Source organism: Amblyomma maculatum, chromosome 1 (genome assembly GCF_055883805.1).
Source record: "Amblyomma maculatum isolate TAMU_Amacu chromosome 1, ASM5588380v1, whole genome shotgun sequence".
NCBI classification, from domain to species: domain Eukaryota; kingdom Metazoa; phylum Arthropoda; class Arachnida; order Ixodida; family Ixodidae; genus Amblyomma; species Amblyomma maculatum.
This window is the reverse complement of record NC_139344.1, coordinates 212,287,213-212,306,568: the sequence shown is the minus strand read 5'-3', so window position 1 is coordinate 212,306,568 and position 19,356 is coordinate 212,287,213. Positions and strand designations below refer to the sequence as shown.

At 44.4% G+C, this 19,356-nt stretch overlaps 1 protein-coding gene across 1 annotated transcript in view; it reads left to right on the top strand.

Moving 5' to 3' along the window:
* The first annotated feature begins 877 nt into the window (after positions 1-877).
* Positions 878-19,356, top strand: part of LOC146205538 (A.superbus venom factor 1-like) — a 107,550-nt gene continuing 89,071 nt past the window's right edge. Inside the window, 8 exon segments of the mRNA XM_084607403.1 lie at positions 878-913; positions 2,760-2,946; positions 8,459-8,659; positions 9,535-9,605; positions 14,535-14,666; positions 14,882-14,924; positions 16,680-16,764; positions 17,842-17,947. Coding sequence (XP_084463529.1) covers positions 878-913; positions 2,760-2,946; positions 8,459-8,659; positions 9,535-9,605; positions 14,535-14,666; positions 14,882-14,924; positions 16,680-16,764; positions 17,842-17,947 — 861 coding nt within the window.

Below are 19,356 nucleotides of genomic sequence, written 5' to 3'. Positions count from 1 at the left end.
GAGAGGGTTCTCCATTTCTCAAAAGGGCTGCCGCTGAAGCAGAAAAGTTCGGGAAAGTTCACGGTACGTGCTTTAAATTGGCTCGCAACTCATGCCATAAAGAGTGGCCGAGAAACCGCCGCAGCTTGGCAGCATAGGTCCGGACGGCAGGTTTGAGTCGCTGAATAAGCGAAACTCTCTAGCTAAGAATTAGGGCTCGAGAAACATGTGAAGCTTTCCTTTGAAGTTGTGCGATTGCGTTCAGGCAGAAGTCAGTGGATAATAATTCACTAAAGCTTACCCCAAAATGCAGAGGATGCAGCACGAACCACTTCATATGTGTCAAGCAAACAAAAAAGTGGAATGAGCAAAATGATTTCAAGACGTTTCGGCCAGTAGGCTACATGAAACTGTGTATTGCAGTATTTTCCCGCTAATCACCAGAATTAATAGGACGCTTCAATAGTGCGCCCTAATAACATATCGACACAATCATTTAATGATTTCGAAGCGGCGCATAATTTTGCATCCTTTATGGCGCGAAATTGTTCATGTTCGACAATTAAGGATAAAATATACAACATGAACTTAGTGTACGATCTTCAGAATGGATTTTTTGAGCGGTAAAAGAAACGATACAAATGCTAATTTACAGAAACTTTCATAAGTAGAATGAGTTATAGACTGACCATCAAGCTAAGAGAGAGAGGGAAGGAAAACTCTTTAATCAAAAACAGAAAATTTAGCCGGAGTTTAGGATTCACTGCCATGATACTCGGCGTAGTAGTAGTATGTGGTTATTTTATCATTATATATCCAAAAGGAAGGGAATGGTGCTTGCCAGCCCCGGTATCTGCTACTTGATACCTGAAGCACCTGAACTGGGGCGGCTGAGATAATGGATAGTGAGGAAGTGGTAGAGGAAATCAAAGAGGTGAGCAACAGGTAGATAGGACAGGGTAGGAAAGTAAATTGGGGAGAGAAAGGCGGAATCAGAAAGGTGTTGTAACTAAAAGAAATGAAAGTAGGGGGAGAAAGAATGCGACTATTAAGTGCGTACTAATAAGGTTCATCGTTTAGTAATGTTAAACAATAAAGTGATGAGATGCATAGTCCTGCGAATTGGCTTACAAAATTCACAGCGTGAAAAATGCGTGATAGGGATCACCAATCGCACAAAGCTCATAGCTCATAACAAAACGCCAAGGAGGAAGACCTGGCAGCGGCGGTGGTAGGATTGAATATGACGAAGCATAAGTCACATTCGATCCCTCAGAGCGCACGTTGAGTGAGAGAGGGTGGCATTAAGCCTGCGAGCATCGCGTCGTTGCTGCACCAGTTCATCTATTGTGTTCAGCTATGCGGTTTCTTAAAGCGCCACGATTGGTGTGATGCGACGAAGGCAGGTGATGACCCTCATCGCCTCTTAGCTTTATAAAAACCATTGCAAATGTCTTCTGCTGCAACGGGTAAGAAATGACATAACTTAGGGCACAAAAAGGCCACATGCAGAAGTTCCTTGAGTTGTTGAACCATCGATGAATATGTGGGTGTGATGCATATATTCCTCGGTTAAGTGGGCGAGAGTAGCTTGCAGTAGCGCTGCCTGTCGCATGCAGCTCTTTGTAATCCCACCTGAAATAAACGTCCTCACGTTTAGAGGCGAGAGTGTCCAGAGGGGAAATGTCATAGGCAGTAGTTTTTTTTTTTTTTTATTAATAGTAGGTAGGGATAGAAGCTGCACAGCTTGTCCAAAGCCAGGGTTACGATGAATTCGGTTGACATGGTATAAGTGCTTCTCCTCTCGGAGGACATGTCGGAAATGAGGACGCATAGTTTCCTGTGCGGAAATTACATCCAGGTTAGAGGTGGTCTTTAAAGCATCGTTAGATGATATATAGCGCAAGGTACCTTCAACATATGCTTTTCCAAGCATTGCAGGGACATACACTCTGGGCTGCACGGAAAAGAACACCATCATTTTATAGGTAACACAAAAAGTCGTCATATCTGTAGACCCACATTAATTTAGCCAATATGCGTGCTTCATGGCTAATGCACCTGCATCGCAAACGCACCTGTCGGCCAACTGTCAAGCGTTGTGGCGTCGAAATTTGCAGGCAGGATGGAGCATGAAGGGCACCTTCTTGGCTCATGTGTGATTATGTGGTCAACATTTTTATTTTATTACCGCTCAACAGAGTGATTTTCTCTACTTCGAGCACAGTGAACACGCGCAAATCAGCACAGTCTGCTCTAACGCGTCATTCTGTGCAAACTGAGAAGAGGGCTTTGTTGTTTCCATGCTGCTCATTACCTGAATCCTTAATAGCCTGCTTTACCCATTTCGCTACGGCTGCTAAGTCTAAGGCAGTCGCGCCGACTCGCACGCCTTCATCTGCTGCACTGACGCTAGAGAACCCTAAGCCGAACATGCCTGTGAACTGCTTTGTGGTTCCCGCCTCGTTTGGTTTATGTGTTCAAATTAAGTCGAAACCTCGCTATCATTTTTAACACACTGGAGCTGCATTTTGTAACTTTCCGTTCGCAAATCATTCTCTTGCTCCTCCCTCATTACCCAGAAATGCCTCCGGCGCCAGTAGGTGCCGATAGTCAACAAGCAACGTATGTCACGGAGCTCTGCTCTCAAAAGTGCCGCTGACACATGATCAAAAGACAAACGAATGAGTTTCGCGAAACAAATTTATCCTTGTATCTTGTAATGACTTTCCCGCTGTCTTTTTCCCATTTGGTAAGGCGCATCTTTGTCCTTCTTATAGACCGCTTTTCACTATAATGTTCTTTCCAGAAACTGCTTCGTTGTAGCACCGAACGTCTTCCGACTGGCCACAATGGAAACTTTTGCAGTGATGGTGGACGGCGCTTCAAAAACGGTGAAGGTCACGCTTCAAAACTATCCAAGTAGCGGGCCGCCTTTTTTTTATTGGTCGCAAAGAGTGACCAGTGGTAAGTACCCAATTCCAGCACCTTACAACCATCCGAACATTCATTTGCGCGTACCACGTGAATACGGGCCGGCACAAAGAGAACGTGTTGCTCTTGCATGCGGCGTCTTGTTCGAGAGTGCGAATGGCTGGCCGCCTATAAAGTTACGCATTACGTTTAGTGCATCGATTCGTGTTTAACACGTCATTATGCTGCGCGGTGTATTATTCGCTTTGCCGACCTACAATAATGACTGTCGGCTACTTAAATATAGCTTATTCTTCACACAGACAGACATAGAAGGAAGGAGCGTTGAGCATTCTTGATGATCATATCATGTTACTGCGTTTTATTCATACTTCCGTTCCTTACAATATGGTCATCATCAACAATGTTCGTTTGTCGCTCTTAATTCCTGCTTTTGAATCAGCTTTCAAACGCAGCTGTCGCTATCCAGGCATAGCGGTTTGATTCCCACAAATAAATTAGCGACGAATTCCAAACAGAAAGAAGTACAGCAAGAAAATTTGGGGGGACATTTGAGCTCCTCCTTTAAGGGCATGGCAGTGAAACCTTTAGGATTCCGTTCGCCGGCGCTCGTTGCGGATCCCTGCTCTCGTACATGGAATGTTTTACTCGCTTAATTAGTAATCCTTTAATTTGTTGATCAATAACTCATCAATTCTCTTTAACACACATACCTATACGTGAAATGCCACCCGGCATAGACAGAAAGTGCCAAGGTAGGGAAAAAGCAGGCAGGAGACCAGGCAGTAGTTGACTACGGAATTGGTTCTAGGAATAGCATGGGGGAGTTACTAGTTGAGTTTGCAGAGCGCAATAACTTAAGAATCATGAATGCCTTCTTCAGCAAACGGAAGAACCGGAAATGAACATGGACAAGTCCTAACGGAGAAACTAAAAATGAAATTGACTTCATAATGTGTTCAACCCCCGCCATTATGCAAGATGTAGAGGTAATCGGGAAAGTGCGATGCAGTGACCACAGGATGGTAAGGTCCCGAATTAGCCTAAATCTGAAGAAGGAACGCTACAGATTAGTAAGAAAGAAACCCATTGACGAATTAGCGGTGAGGGGGAGGGCAGAAGAGTTAGGATCTCGCTACAGAATAGATATTCAGCTCTACCCGAGGACGAGGACATTACCCTAGAAGCGATGAACAATAATTTCAGGGATATCATTACTGAGTGCGCTGTAGAAGCAGGCAGTAGGATAGTTAGAGAAGATGCCGGTAAGCTGTCTGAGGAGACGATATATTTGATTAAGAAACGCCAGAGTATGAAAGCTTCCAATCCAACAGACCAGATAGAATTGGCCGAGATATCAAAGCTAATCAATAAGCGCAAAGTGGCCGATATAAGGAAGTATACCATTGGTCAAATTGAGCATGCTGTAAAGAACGGGGGAAGCCTTAAAGCGGTAAAGAAGAAATTGGGCATAGGCAAAAACCAGGTGCATGCGATAAGGGATAAGACGGGCAACGTCATCACGAATATGGAGAAGATAGTCAAAGTAGCCGAGGAGTTCTATACAGATCTCTACAGTGGCCAAAGTAGTAAGGACCGTAATCAGATTGGCTGTAGGGAAAAACAGTCAGACGTTCCACCAATGACGAAGGACGAGGTCAAGAAAGCATTAGAAACTATGAAAAGGGGGAAAACAGCTGGAGAAGATCAGATAACTACAAATTTGTTGAAGGATGAGGGGGATATCGTGCTGGAAAAACTGGCCAGCCTGTATACGCAGTGCCTGGTATCATTGACGGTACCGGAACCATGGAAGAATGCAAGCATTATCCTCATTCATAAGAAATGGGACTCTAAGGACCTTAAAAATTACAGACAAATCAGCTTACTGTCTGTTACGTATAAGGTATTTACTAAGGTACTCTACTATCGATCATATCCATACCATCAATCAGGTGATAGAAAAATGCTCGGAATATAACCAACCCTTATACATAGCATTCATTGATTACGAAAAAGCATTTGACTCAGTTGAAGCCTCGGCGGTGATGCAGGCATTGCGAAATCAGGGGGTAGACGAGCCGTACGTGAAAGTGCTGGAAGATATTTATAGTGGCTGCACAGCAACCATAGTTCTGCATAAAGAAAGTAACAAAAATTCCCATGAAGAAAGGTGTTAGGCAAGGAGACACAATCTCCCCAGTACTATTCACAGCTTGTTTAGAGGAAGTATTCAGAGACTTGGAAGGGGAGCAGTTAGGGATAAGGGTAGATGGAGAATACCTCAGTAATCTGCGATTTGCTGACGACATTGCTTTGCTAAGCAACTCGGGGGATGAACTGCAAATAATGATTGATGACCTAGACAGAAAAAGTAGAAAGGTAGGCTTGAAAATCAATATGCAGAAGACTAAGGTAGTGTTCAACAGCCTCGGGAAGGAACAGCAGTTTACATTAGGTAGCGAAATACTGGAAGTAGTAGGCGAATATGTCTACTTAGGACAGGTAGTAACCGCAGATCCAGACCATGAAAAGGAAATAACAAGAAGAATAAGATTGGGATGGAGCGCATTTGGCAAGCACTCGCAGATTATGACTAGCAGCTTACCGGTATCGCTCAAGAGGAAAGTATACAACAGTTGCGTCTTGCCTGTACTCACCTATGGGGCTGAAACGAGGAGGCTAACCAAGAGAGTTCTACTTAAGTTGAGGACAACCCAGAGGGCTATTGAACGAAAAATGGTAGGGGTAACATTAAGAGATAGGAAGCGTGCAGATTGGGTCAGAGAAATAACTCAAGTTACCGACATTCTAGTGGAAATTAAGAAGAAGAAATGGACATGGGCAGGACATGTAGTGCGAAGAGAGGATAACCGATGGTCGCTGAGGGTAACAAACTGGATTCCAAAGGAAGGAAAGCGTAGCAGGAAGGAAAGCGTAGCAGAAAGTTAGGTGGGCGGATGAGATTAAGAAGTTCGCAGGGGTCAAGTGGATGCAGCTAGCACAGAACCGGGTTAAGTGGAGAAATATGGGAGAGGCCTTCGCCCTGCAGTGGGTATAATCAGGCTGATGATGATGATGATTTACTAAGGTAATCGCTAATAAAATCAGGACAACCTTAGACTGCAATCAAGCAAAGGGTCAAGCAGGTTTTCGAAAACGGTACTCCGCTATCGATCATATCTATACCATCAACCAAGTGATAGCAAAATGCTCAGAATATAACCACCCTTATTCATAGCATGCATTGATTACGAAAAAGCATTTGATTCAGTTGAAACCTCGGCGGTGATGCAGGCATTGCGAAACCAGGGTGTAGACGAGCCGTACGTGAAAGTGCTGGAAGATATATATATAGTGACTGCACAGCAATCATAGTTCTTCATAAAGAAAGTAACAAAATTCCCATAAAGAAAGGAGTTAGGCAAGGAGACACAATCTCCCCAGTACTATTCACAGCTTGCTTAGAGGAAATATTCAAAGACTTGGAATGGGAGCAGTTAGGGATAAGGGTAGATGTCATCAGTAATCTGCGATTTGCTGATGACATTGCCTTGCTGAGCAACTCGGGGGATGAACTGCATAATGACTGATGACCTAGACAGGAAAAGTACAAAGGTAGGCTTGAAAATCAATATGCAGGAGACTAAGGTAAAAGGAACAGCAGTTTACATTAGGTAGCGAAGTACTGGAAGTAGTAGGCGAATACGTCTACTTAGGACAGGTAGTAACCGCAGATCGGGACCAATGAAAGGAAATAAGAAGAAGAATAAGATTCGGATGGAGCGCATTTGGCAAGCACTCGCAAATTATGACTAGCATCTTACCGGTATCGCTCAAGAAGAAAGTATACAACAGTTGCATCTTACCTGTACTCACCTATGGGGCTGGAACGTGGATGCTTACCAAGAGGGTTCTACTTAAGTTGAGGACAACCCAGAGGGCTATGGAACGAAAGATGGTAGGGGTAACATTAAGAGATAGGAAGCGTGCAGAGTGGGTCAGAGAAATAACTCAAGTTACCGACATTCTAGCGGAAATTAAGAAGAAATGGACATGGGCAGGACATGTAGTGCGAAGAGAGGATAACCGATGGTCGCTTAAGGTAACAAACTGGATTCCAAGGGAAAGAAAGCGTAGCAGAGGGCGGCAGAAAGTTAGGTGGGCGGATGAGGTTAAGAAGTTCGCAGGGGTCAAGTGGATGCAGCTAGCTTCAGAACCGGGTTAATTGGAGAAATATGGGAGAGGCCTTCGCCCTGCAGTGGGCATAGTCAGGCTGATGATGATAATGATGATGATGATGATGATGATGATGATGATGATGATGATGATGATGATGATGATGATGATGATGATGATGATGATAGACCGAAAGTCTCTCCTAACCAAGCCATGAATGCATACGTGAATGTGTTAGGGGTAGTGTGGTTCAGTCAGAATGCAAAAGGTCCTGGAAGGTTGGACTCTGATCTCACTCTTCCATCTGAAAGAGGAGCCCTGATTTGGCAGCTTTTGCCAAATTAGTCATCCCACGTGGTCGCTTGACATCAGAAAACCGTACGACGAATCAGTTCCCGGCTAAGCCAGCCACGAAATACCATGCACCTGCCAGAGCCACGGCCGTGATTTTGTAGTGAAGGCTGCAGTACGCTACCCTTGAGCATTTCGATGGTGCCTAAAAGAGCGTCCCGTTTACTATCAACCGGTTTCGTCCACTCGGGCATCTCGTGTGGGGACATTAGAATCAGCTTGTAACTTTTCAATTCATATTAGCCCTATGCCACGCAGGCACGTCTATAACAGGCATGAAAATGGGTTCTGCATGGAACGCCGGTAAACTATGATGCGTTCAACGGAACGCTGGTTGTGTTCGATGCAACTCTCGTCCGTCCGCAGACAAAGCTTTCGCTCCACATTCGGTTCGGCAGCGTTGAACCTCTATAATGCTTTTCGCTAAAAACGCCGACGCCGACAACGCCGACAACATCGGCGTCGGATTTTCGCAAGAACGGGGTCCTTGAGGTCATCGCGTTTAAACGCATGCAGTGGTACTGGAGTGTACAACGATCCACTGTTGTGCAGTTACTCGCGGAACTCAGCTTCTGTGTTGCAGCCGCCTATCCGGTTAGACCTACCGATACCTGAATGTCCTTAGCCACAAGGTTGTGTCCATTCGATACTCAGTTACAAGGGTTCAAAGTAGAACAATCCTAAGTCACCCTTGCAAAACAATTTTCGGCCGTCAGATGGTTCGTTTTCATCTTTATGTTTTCGGTCCTGGGTCCCTTCCATTTTCCGACATTTCCTATGTGATTCATTGACAACCTGTATCTTTAGAGCATTGTATCTGGATGCGCATTGTTTACCCTTCTGTTTTCCTTTTTTCAGCCTTTGTTTTGTTAGTCTTACGTTTTGTGTTTGCATTTCAAATGTAGGCGCCCATTGGCGAATTACCTAGCAGGCCTGTAAGGTAAAAAGGAACCATAAATATACTTTGGTAGAACTTGGCAGAGGGGCTGATCTAAGCCGGCTTTGCAATTTCCAGATAATCCCCAAATTCTCGACATCACCATAAAGGAAATCGACATACCTGAACTACGCTATGAGCGGAACCAAATCTACGTCACGCTGGAAGTTTCTTGCGGCTCACTCTGGAAGAGGAGCACGCAGGTCTTGGTCAGCCCCGCATCGGGAGAGCACTTCTTCCTTCAGACGGAAAAGCCGGTCTATCATCCCGGAAGCGACGGCAAGTATCCCTCGACTTTGGGCTGCGCTGCGCAAAGGCATCGAGCATTCAAGTTGTGCTCATTTGCTTGAAGTCTTTCGGAGAACCACTGGTGTCAGTGGCTGGCACTGCGTTGATAAACCACATGAGCGCGCGCCAGTCTCTCAAACGCAGAAAGTGCCGACAAGTGCATTGAACATAGGCTTGCTTGTGCAATCTACGAATCCTACTGCGAGCAGAGCGTTATGGAATTGGCTGAAGAATGAAATTACGAACAGGCATTAACATTCCAGAAGTATGGAGGAACGTTTAAACCATGTCGTGTAACTGTGAATCTCGTCGGTATCTCCAGCAGAAAAAAAATCCAATAACAAAGGTCTATTCAGAAAACAAACAAATATAGCTGCCCAAAGGCTCCTGTATACGCACTATATGCTGTACAAAGTGAAGTAATTTGAGTACTGACGTGATGCACGCTGTAGCTTTTCCTTAATTCTCTTGCGTTTAGAGGACATAGAGAAAGCTTGAGAGTTGAACTTAAAGCTTTCTTGCTGCCGGCAACATTCCATGCCAGCGAAAATTCATTGTGTAATATTTTCATTACCAAGAATTCAGTACTTACTCCTGGAGTACAATGGACAATGAGGCTGTATAAAGCAGAGATAGAAACCCTGTAATGAAAAATAGAGAATTTAACCGGCGTTTAGAATTCAATAACATGCTACTCTGCGTAGGAAAGGCAATTGGGGCGAGAAAGACGGAATGAGAGATGCGTGGAAAATAAAATAAATAAAAAAGGGAAAGACAATATACGGCCATTAAACGCGAACCTGTATGCATCGTCCATTAATGTTATAGCATGAACGATGAGGTGCGCATTTAATTGTTTCTTGCAGTTAACATCAGGTTCCTTGCCGTCGATGGAAAACTCAAACCGTCCGCGAATTCCTTCAAGCTCGAGGTTCGGGTAAGTGCAGTTAACATCAGTAACGTCTTCAACAGCGGAATTGAGGGTGCATTTGAGTGCGCAAATGAACAGATCTTAATTTCGTTTATCTTTTTCATTACAAAACAATAATACGAGCATTACCAAGGTTTCGGAACAGGTGCTTATAGTTTCCCTGTTGTCACCATATGGAACAAGGCTAGAAAATAAGATGTTGCACACTAACATCATCTCTAAAAAAAAAAAAAAACATTGCGAAAAAAGCTGAAACTCGATCATATACCCTACAATCAGCAATTGGCATTCTTAGATCACTCAGCCACCGTGCAACCAAACCATAAGAATTGACAAGTTTGCTTTTACCGCTGCTACGCGGACTTAGAAAACCGTGTAGTGAAAATGTCAGTTTTTGGACACTGCTAATTTGAAAAACAACACATTAAGTTATAGAAAGTCAAGTGTCTGCTCTATCTGCCCGCTGGCAAAAAAGGAATAGAAGCGGTAGATTCCTCATGAACAGTGTTTTCGTCTCCTAATACCCTTTGAATTTCGGCCTTCTTAATGCGCATTGGAGGGCGCAGAAGCAACAGCTATGTCGGAGACCGGGGCATCACTGAATTCAGACGTTCCTCAAAATATCCCCCCCCCCCCCCCCCCAGAAAAAAAAAGAAAACGGAATCATCTCGGATCCACACCGTTGGTTGCACTAGTAAGCTACAGGGGAAAACCTGGTGCTCCTCATTCAAGCTCAGTAAGCCGCTATGCTTAGCGGAACTGGCTGCCGCTGTCCAGAATTCCTGGTAATGGATACAGACGTGAACCTTATTTTGTGTACAGTATTTTTTTACTTTCGCCCACATTACGGGTGCTCTGAGTTTGTTTGTGTGCTCTGCGCAGCGCTGCTCGGCGTTCTATTGAAATCTCTAACAAACTTAAATTTGAACCTGGTACAGGGTGACGTAACAATTGTATTAACAGCGATGCTGTTTAAGCCGGTGGTTGTTCCGTGTATCTTGAGCAGCTTGCTGAGTTCGAAGTAATGACGTCATGACCGGATGTGACGACATCGTGAGGTCATACCCGGTTATGTCCGACAAAAGGAACTAACGTCATCATGACGTCACGTCCGATGCTACATGACATCACCATGACCAAGCGCGACGCCATGAACGGATGTGAAGTCATCCCGTCGTCACATCAGGTCAGGTCTAATAACCGGAGCTGACGCCATCATGAGCTCAAGTCCGGCCATGACCGATGATTTCACCAGGCGATTCACGAGTATACGAAGCTGAACCCGCTCTCCGTCCCATGCAGGCATCCGTGCTGCACCTTTGATTTGGCGCTCCATCAAACGCGGCACCACACAGCACACAGAAGCAGACGCAGCAAAGCAGGAATCCGCGGCGTCTCCAAATTGGTTTACAGGAAATAAAAAGCGCAGTATCCGTCACACTTCTCCGACGACAACAGATAAAAATGAGGAGTCTCGAAGTATAATCACAGAAAACTTAATCGAGCCAAACCTAACAGCATCGCTATGCCTTACACGAAAGTGTAACCTGCCCTAAATTATTCCAACTTCATTTCTTTTTTTTCATCTTCTGCGTGCTTCGTCACTACCTCAAGGAAGATATGCTACGTCACCAGAATGTTCTATAGGCGTACCAAATGGTGATAATTCACTGCATCATCACTGTCACATTACGCCACGAAAACTTCCGACCAATCAGTGCTCAGCCATGTACTTGGCAGAGCACCTGATAATTAGGCCTGGTCACATGGTCTCATAACACCACACAAACCGCAGGCCATTCACCTCTCGGTCATGTCATTTGCCAACTGCCAGAGCACCTGCCAATTAGGCCATGTCACATGATCTCGCCACGTTACACATCCCACTCATCAATCAGCGCTTAGCCATATCATCTGCCAGCTGCCACTTGCCAGAGCATCTGCCAAGTCTGCCAAAAGATTTTCTGATTCGCCGACTGCCTGATCCAACCCCATGGTTTCACCAACCAACGCTTAGCGATCAGGTCAGTTGGCCTTGTGACCTGATCGCTGAGCGCTGATTGGTTGAAAAACCGATGACGTCACAACATCGCGTGACCGCTATCAACCAATCGGGGAATTTCGTGACACGTGTAATTTTTTTTTCAAAATATCGCATTAAAATTTGTGATCCTTCACGTGATTTGCAGAACACTTTACAGCGGCAGCTGCAGGGACTCTAATACCGGCTCTTCAGATGAGGTTCTTATCACTCTGTAGGATAGATAGTGTGTGCGTCTGGCCGCACAATTTGATTCAATCTCGGCCAGACGTAGACTGGTGTTCGTACTGCTGATGAGCAGTTGAGCGCTCTTCAGCATGCGTTAAACCTCTGCAGCATTCAGGAGTCTGAAGGCGTTGCTTTTGCTCTTGTGTCATCTATACTCACCAGCCAGTTGCTGCACTAATGCTGTCAAGTACATAGACGTGGTTCATGTGTAAAAAAATGCCAGTTAGACATGGCCATCGACTTGCCACGTCATATAAGGCGTTAGCAAAGTATTCACTGGATCTGTGTTGGCTTGAGTTCCAATCCTGCACTGAATATAAAAAGGACGTCATGGTGTGCATATGTTCTTTGAAACAATGTCACCTCACCATAGCTGTGGGCAATTTTCTGCTCGTTCTCGCTATCCATATTGAACCCGCAAATTCGGTGACTTCTTCCGCTTCGTCCATTTGCAATTTCCTTACCAGTTGTTACCGCATCTTCTATGATAGCTGTCATTAGACGCGCCTGCCCAGGAGTGTAGGCTAGAGTTCTTGTTCGCGACCGCTGGCAGACTCTTCAGTTTCGCTGTCACACGGCCGACATGCGTGCCCAAGGGTGACAGCATTGGTCAACAGACCACTGAGTCCATTTTCGAGCTGTGCAGTGGAGCTTTCCGACATTACCGATGCTCAGAATTTCAGCAGCGTGAAGAAGGATCTTATATTCATCCTATAAGAGCATTCTCCTCGCATTCGGAATGTACCAGGTTCGATAACCGGTGCCGCCGGGTACCAACCGGTTTCCAATGGGTACAAGATTTCCCCCGGCGATCGGCTCTTCTGGGGTAAAATGCTTGGCAAAAGGGACCATGAACCAAAAATGTTGGTTAAAAAAGGGCCACATAATGGTTTTTTGCCACACGAGGCGGACTTATGGTTGCCCGATGGCGGGACGAAAAAACTATGAGAAAGGTATGATATATCAATAAACTCACACACGCGGTCTCTCATACCAAACTCATACTAAACTCGTACTAATCTCGTATCTCATACAAATATAATTCAACATATGACAAGCATATGAGATTGTATGAGATCTGTATGGCGTTAGTATGAGAAAATCTGTATGAGGTTATTGTGACTCGTAGCTTTTTTTACTAGGGTCGCTTCATAGGCTGAGTAAGCGTCCGACGTTCCCAGCAAACTGGGAACGTGAACAGCCCTGCGCCTGTCACGAATCACTTATCCCATGTTTATGAAACCCAATACAAGTGAAAAAAAATATATATATTGGCAGAAATTTAAACATGATTCAACCGCGTTAGATGAGCGATATATCGGTTGTGCATAGTTTTGAGTGGTCTTGGATAAAGCAGTAGATGACGCGGAGGTGTCGATGGCCATGACTAACCGGCATTTTTACTCATGAACCACGTCCACGCACTCAACAGCATTACAGCGTCATTGCAACTGTTGGTGAGTATGGATCACTCAGGAGGTAAAAAGCGCCTGGTGAAACGAATGGTGAAAAGCGCTCGATTACTCATCAGTGGCTGCATTATGAGCGAGAACTGAACGCTTGTCTACCGAAGCAGGTCGAACACCTTTTTAACAATATATGACTTCACTTAACATAAACTTAAAATTTTGAAAACAATTAACTTGTTAAAATCATATTAACTAAACCCTGCAAATAGTGCAGTGCAGTCTTACCCGATATAAGCTATCCGACGATATGTTACTTGATGCTGTAGAGCAAAGCCTGATTGTTACGTGAAATTATACAGCTCGTACGGTCAAACAGGCGTCGCCGTTGCCGTCGCTTTCCGTCACCGTAAGCCAGAATTGAGAAAAACGTGTCCAAACAAATACGCATGTGAATTGAGATCGGAACTTTAACGCCAGCGTTCGTTGTGTAGCATTCAGGGTGGTGCCATATATCATTTCGCTTAACACTTCAGCATACATCTGCTGCTCAGGTTGCAGGCTGCTTTGCGATAGGGATACAAACCAACTACATATGTACATCTAACCGTATGCCGCTCATTGTAAGTACATGTATGTTCGCCGAAAAGTGGAACATATACCGCGCCTGTCTTTTCCCAAATCCCAACCACCTGAAGACGCTTCTTTGCCGAATGTTGTGCCGAAAATTCACGGAATAAAAAAAGCAGTGTTAAAGGCACTATCATATCTACTCTTAAGACGAAGCTTAAGCGTCCTTATAATTTTAATCAGGATGAACTAATTATACATAATTAATGAAGACCTACGAATATTCTCGTGCCAGCATACTTAACATATGCTATCCAATGATATAACACCTGTGTTGTTATGACCTGTCTCGCTGCACTGAGGCTTCCCTGAAGGTAAACCACTCTAAAACTTACTTTTATCGCCGTCTTTGCAAGCGGACTGGACATGAAATATGCAACGGGCTCGCTAGAATCTGTACCGCATTAAGTATCAAGTTATCGCCATTAATGTACAGGAATTGAATTTAATTTCCAAAGTTGCGTTCTATGAACTTTTGGCGATTGGCCTGATTGGTTTTCGAGAGTGCGAAAGAGCGTTTAAGCGATGTTGAACATTGCGCGGTTAATTGTGCCGACTTAGGGCACTTTGCAAAATGGGCTTCCAAGGGAGGGCAGCGGTGCATTCTCAACCGGTCTTGTCTCTTCGCAGAACCCCCAGAACGTGATTGTGGAAAGGACAGAGTTTCAGCCGAGCCGTGACCTAATGCTCACGCATACCTACCACCTGCCTAAGCGCACGCTGCTGGGAGAATGGGCGCTCGTCGTTAAGTACGGCTACAACGTAAGGCACACAATCTACTTTTCCTTCTCGGTAACTGCACCAAAAGAGTCGGTGCCAATTGCAGAGTGAGCCCGAAAGAATTGCGGGCAGAATTTATTGTCTGTCTCGTTGGAGACTTGTCTTCAGACACGTTATGCAGTCCTGCAAACTTGTAACTCTCTTTATGCACTAAGTAGTTGCAATTGTAAAGTAACGACTTGTCTTTTCTGTTTCAGTTCCAGCAAAATGCAACCACAACCTTTCTGGTTGATAAGTACGGTAAGTACAGAAATTTAATGGCTGATTATAAATAGTCAATACTGAGTTTTATATATTTTGAGACGCAGATATGAGCAGTATACGAAATCTCGGATATGCATCGCGTACGTTTAGATTTGATTCCTACTTTAATCAGCCATATAGTGTGCCCTATTGCAAACATTCCAAGATAATTATGAAAGTATGCATTTAATGCGGAAATAACTGCTCATTCGCACCTTCCGATGGGCAGCCATACGCTACGAATATCAAACCAAAGTGCACGTGTGTCCGAGGAACTAACATGCCTTTAATTAGTTTCACAATCACAGCCCTCATTGCTTGCAGCGTAGCACCAGTGATAATAGCTAAAGAATGACATTTGCGTGAAAAAACATTAATTTCTGCATTGGGCTACGTATTTTGGTTTCCTTTTTATAGTTACAGTGGCTTATGCAACATACAATTTAGAACTGCTGCACCCATTTAGATCTTGACTAACAGAATCCGTGTCGTTGATGCACAAATTACGCCTTCTCGTAATAATGGTTCCTCTCTCTTTTTTTTTTTTTTGAAAATTCATCAGACTTGAAGAGATATACTTTTCTAATTAATTATTTGAGGTGCAGGAGCCAGCCAGGATTCGTAATTTTTCCCTTCAGCGGGGGTGGTTTTATGCAAGAAATATTTTTCAGTTGGTCTTTGGTTTTATTGTTATTCACAGCGGGCTGGTGGCAGAATACTAAATAATTAAATATATATAGTTACTTGAGGCCGGTTGGTGCGCGTCGAAAACTGACTCAAAACATCATGAATGACAAGGCAAGAAAGGAGACTACCACGAATCGGTTCAGTTATTGCGTCTCTTCCTTCCAAACATTGGCTTTGAAATCGGTTCTCAATTTTGGACTCTGTATATTGAAAATTAACGAAAAATAGAAATACTTGGCGCATTTATTGCATTCGAGTCACACCTGGGATTTTTAGCTCTTCTTTTTATAGGGGAGGGGATAATTTCAGTCGTATGCAGGTAATGTTGCTCGAGACGTAATCCGGGGTGATTATGCTCACTATATTATATATAGATGCGCTTTATATTTTACTATACATGCCTACGTAAAGCACACCGCGGGAAAGGCTTTGAGAAGGAAGTGTTTTCATTCTAGCAAAGATAGGAGAGATTCATACTAAGTACTGGCCGAATAACAGTATCCGCCATATATCTCATACCCTTACACTCCTGCATACCCTCAGCCTTTAAATGACGCGAGTAGGGAAATACACACTTGCTGCGCGTTTCAATCTTCCTGATATTAATTTTAAGGGTAAGTTCCCACAAAGTTTCCTATTACCTCTTGTAACTTCCTCGGCTGTCCCAGTCGCAAAGCCTTCAAAGGTAACAGCCAAATTCAAAAAAGAAAAGAAAGCTCAAAATGAATAAAATTTATATTGTTCGATCAGCTACACATTAGGCTTCCATTACGTCTTTATTCTCTCTGAAAAGTCTTCTATGGCAAAGCATCTGCCTTTATACGTTGTTCCACTTAAGTACTAAGAAAGAACGAGCCAAGGTTGTTCATTCGCTGTCTGTACATCACCTATTCGAAAAAGGTTGGATGGAATGTCACTCAGGGCAGCCTCCTGATAAGATCAACTAGACACAAGATTGACTGGCGGGGATTTTTAGTAATATACTTCTTACGCAGGATATTATGTGAATGGTGTGATTTACAGCAACTATTCATGCTGATATCGTATTCCACCGTTGGGGCACAGTGCTTCCCAGGTTCAAGGTTGAGCTGAGCGTTCCGGATTACGTATTGGACAATTTTTCCACCATACCTTGCACAGTGAAAGCCAGGTGAGTCGCACCTAAGTTCGCTCTTCTCAAACCCATTCCAACGAACTCTGGCAGAGGAGCAAAAGAAAACATTTACAGGCAATCAATAGTACACGTCAGCCAGTGCATGTGTTAGCAGCAGAGCTTGCTTGCCGTTTTCACAGCCTGAACAGCCAGGCGACTTGTTTGCGTCTTTGAATTTGCTTTCTCTATTGTTTTCGGTTATTGGGTAGATGAAGGTTGCTCGAGGAGGCTTTCTCTCCCTTTATTTTTTTTCTTGAGAGCAGGGGGGGGGGGGGGGGGGGGGGGTCATATAGGTGGTCGGTGAACGCTCGCAGGTGGGAAATGAACCTCCATGGCACGGAAGGTGCCTAGAGGGTCCCCTGAAGGTGGAGGACACGTCTGTTGCAGATTCGTGCAGGAATTTGCAAGCAGCATGAGGAGGTGGAAGACGGAGTTTGGGGATGGGGCGCGTGAAGAGGATTGAGCGTCATGATGTGTTAATAACAGCCATGGGGATAGGCAGGGATTAAATGCCCTCCTTCTTCCATAACGTCAATGCCAATCGCGCACACTTTTCGCGGTAAGCGGGATTCTAAAGCTAACGCGTTAAAACAATTATGAGAGATGGTGTACGGGCATTTTGTCAGGGACTTATGTATGAGAATAAATTGAATAGTTTTTTTTTTTGTTCATATTTTTGACGAGGCTATTTCTGCTGCGTTCCTCTTCAAATTAATAATACAAAATAGTCTTTGAAGTAGATAACGTGCTAATATTTGCTTCGCTCACACAAATGCTGGTGTAATTCAAGCTACATGTATGTGTCTACGGAACTGCGATTCACTTGTATCATGTAAAAGAGACAACGAACTGAATATTTTGTCTGCTGTTTCATATACAAACTAATACCACCCCTTCTAGGGTTGGCCCACTGCAGAGGTGGGTTTTGATGGTTTATAGAAAATGTCAGGCCTCATACAGGAACCTTTCGAGCCGTTTACCTCACCATACGTTCAAAGTTAGCAAACAATATTTCTTTGCGCATTTTCTTTGTCACAGTGAAGAATAATCATACCGCAATATTTTGTTTTGCAGGTTCTTGAACAGAATGCCCGTCCACGGGATTGTACAATTCGAATTTGGACTAAAGCACGAGGTTGGAGACATCTGGTGGTTTTCCGGCAGTAAATCGCCGATACTTGTGAGAAAGGCATCATTTCACAATTTTTTGTCTCTAAGCCTGGCTCGTCTCAATAGTAGATTCGTGCATGAAAGCTTGCGTTCGCGCATGCTACAGCTTTACAGCCGGTCGCCCCTTCAAAGGAGGGATGACGAGCAATTTATCGGACGAAAACTGACGCCGCGCAGCATCAGGCCATCTCGACGGAGTGAGTGCGCCTGACACGGATACGTTTCTCGAACTGCAAACAGAAACTATCTCTAACAGCAAGCTGCCAACTGTAGGGCGTGCCTCTCGCATTCTACACTTGCGAACGCACGCATATGCATCGCGCGTTCCAAAAAACACTTCATGCTAATGACAAGTCACAAAATGAACCTCGGAGCACGTACGCTGTTCTCCGGTTGAATGAGAAAAAAAAAAAAAAAAACGCGGATCTTTGAAAGCCAGCCTCGTTCATAAGAAGAGAAGTACCGTAATATCCCAGTAACAAGTACCGTAATAATTTTAGCCCTGTCGATATCGGCAGCATAAAACGCGTTTCCACGAACTGAAGGTGATAGGGCTTTGGGTAACATGCAGTCAAGTGTCATGTCTTCTAAAATATCGGAGGCTGCTCTTTTACGAGGCAAAATAACTGACAGCAATTTGCGCGCTGCAGTAGGAATGCGGGCGAGCTCCAATTTCTTATAATCTTTTTTTTTTTTTTGCACCAGTAGCTGTATTTCACAACCACTCGGAGGCTGCCAAATAATAAAAAAAAAAAGCTTGCCAAGTAGTGACCGTTTTAATTTTCTCGAAATTTCACCGACAAGATGCGCAACTAGATGCGAAGAGGCAATGTCCAGTAGTTTTAACTCTTGCGCTTGCTTACCCCGTAGCTGTATATACTATGCAGCGCTGTCCAAGCGTCGGCCATTCTTCCGCTACTCAGCTAAAAACTGCTGCCGACAGCTTAGTATGCCACAGCAGACCGCTTTTTGAGCTCTGACAGACGGGCACCTGAGGGACAGCATTCCTAGTTTTCGTGCGCCCAGAATGGCCGCGTCTTACTCTCAGTCTTACGCCAGTCATGTGACTTCCCCAGAATTTGAATGCTCGTGCCTCGATATAGGTTTGAGAAAGCAACCTCGTGAAAGAGCTGTGCTCCTGATCAAAGTTTCTTGTTACCGTCGCTAGGTTATGCGGAGGGATTGGGTTGATCGTTTAAACTTTTTTGTAAATTTCGTGGTTTTGATCGGTGCTTATTTCGACAGTATTTAGCGTTCCCTTTTGTTCAGTTAAGGGGGGGGGGGGGGGGTCAAATGTTGATTATTTTTACTTCTTGGTTATCAGATATCAGTTCTGCCTCTTCCTGGGAAATGACTAATCCGGAGGTTCATAGCCTCTCAAAATCCCCTAACGTGTGCATATACACTTTGTGCAGGTGT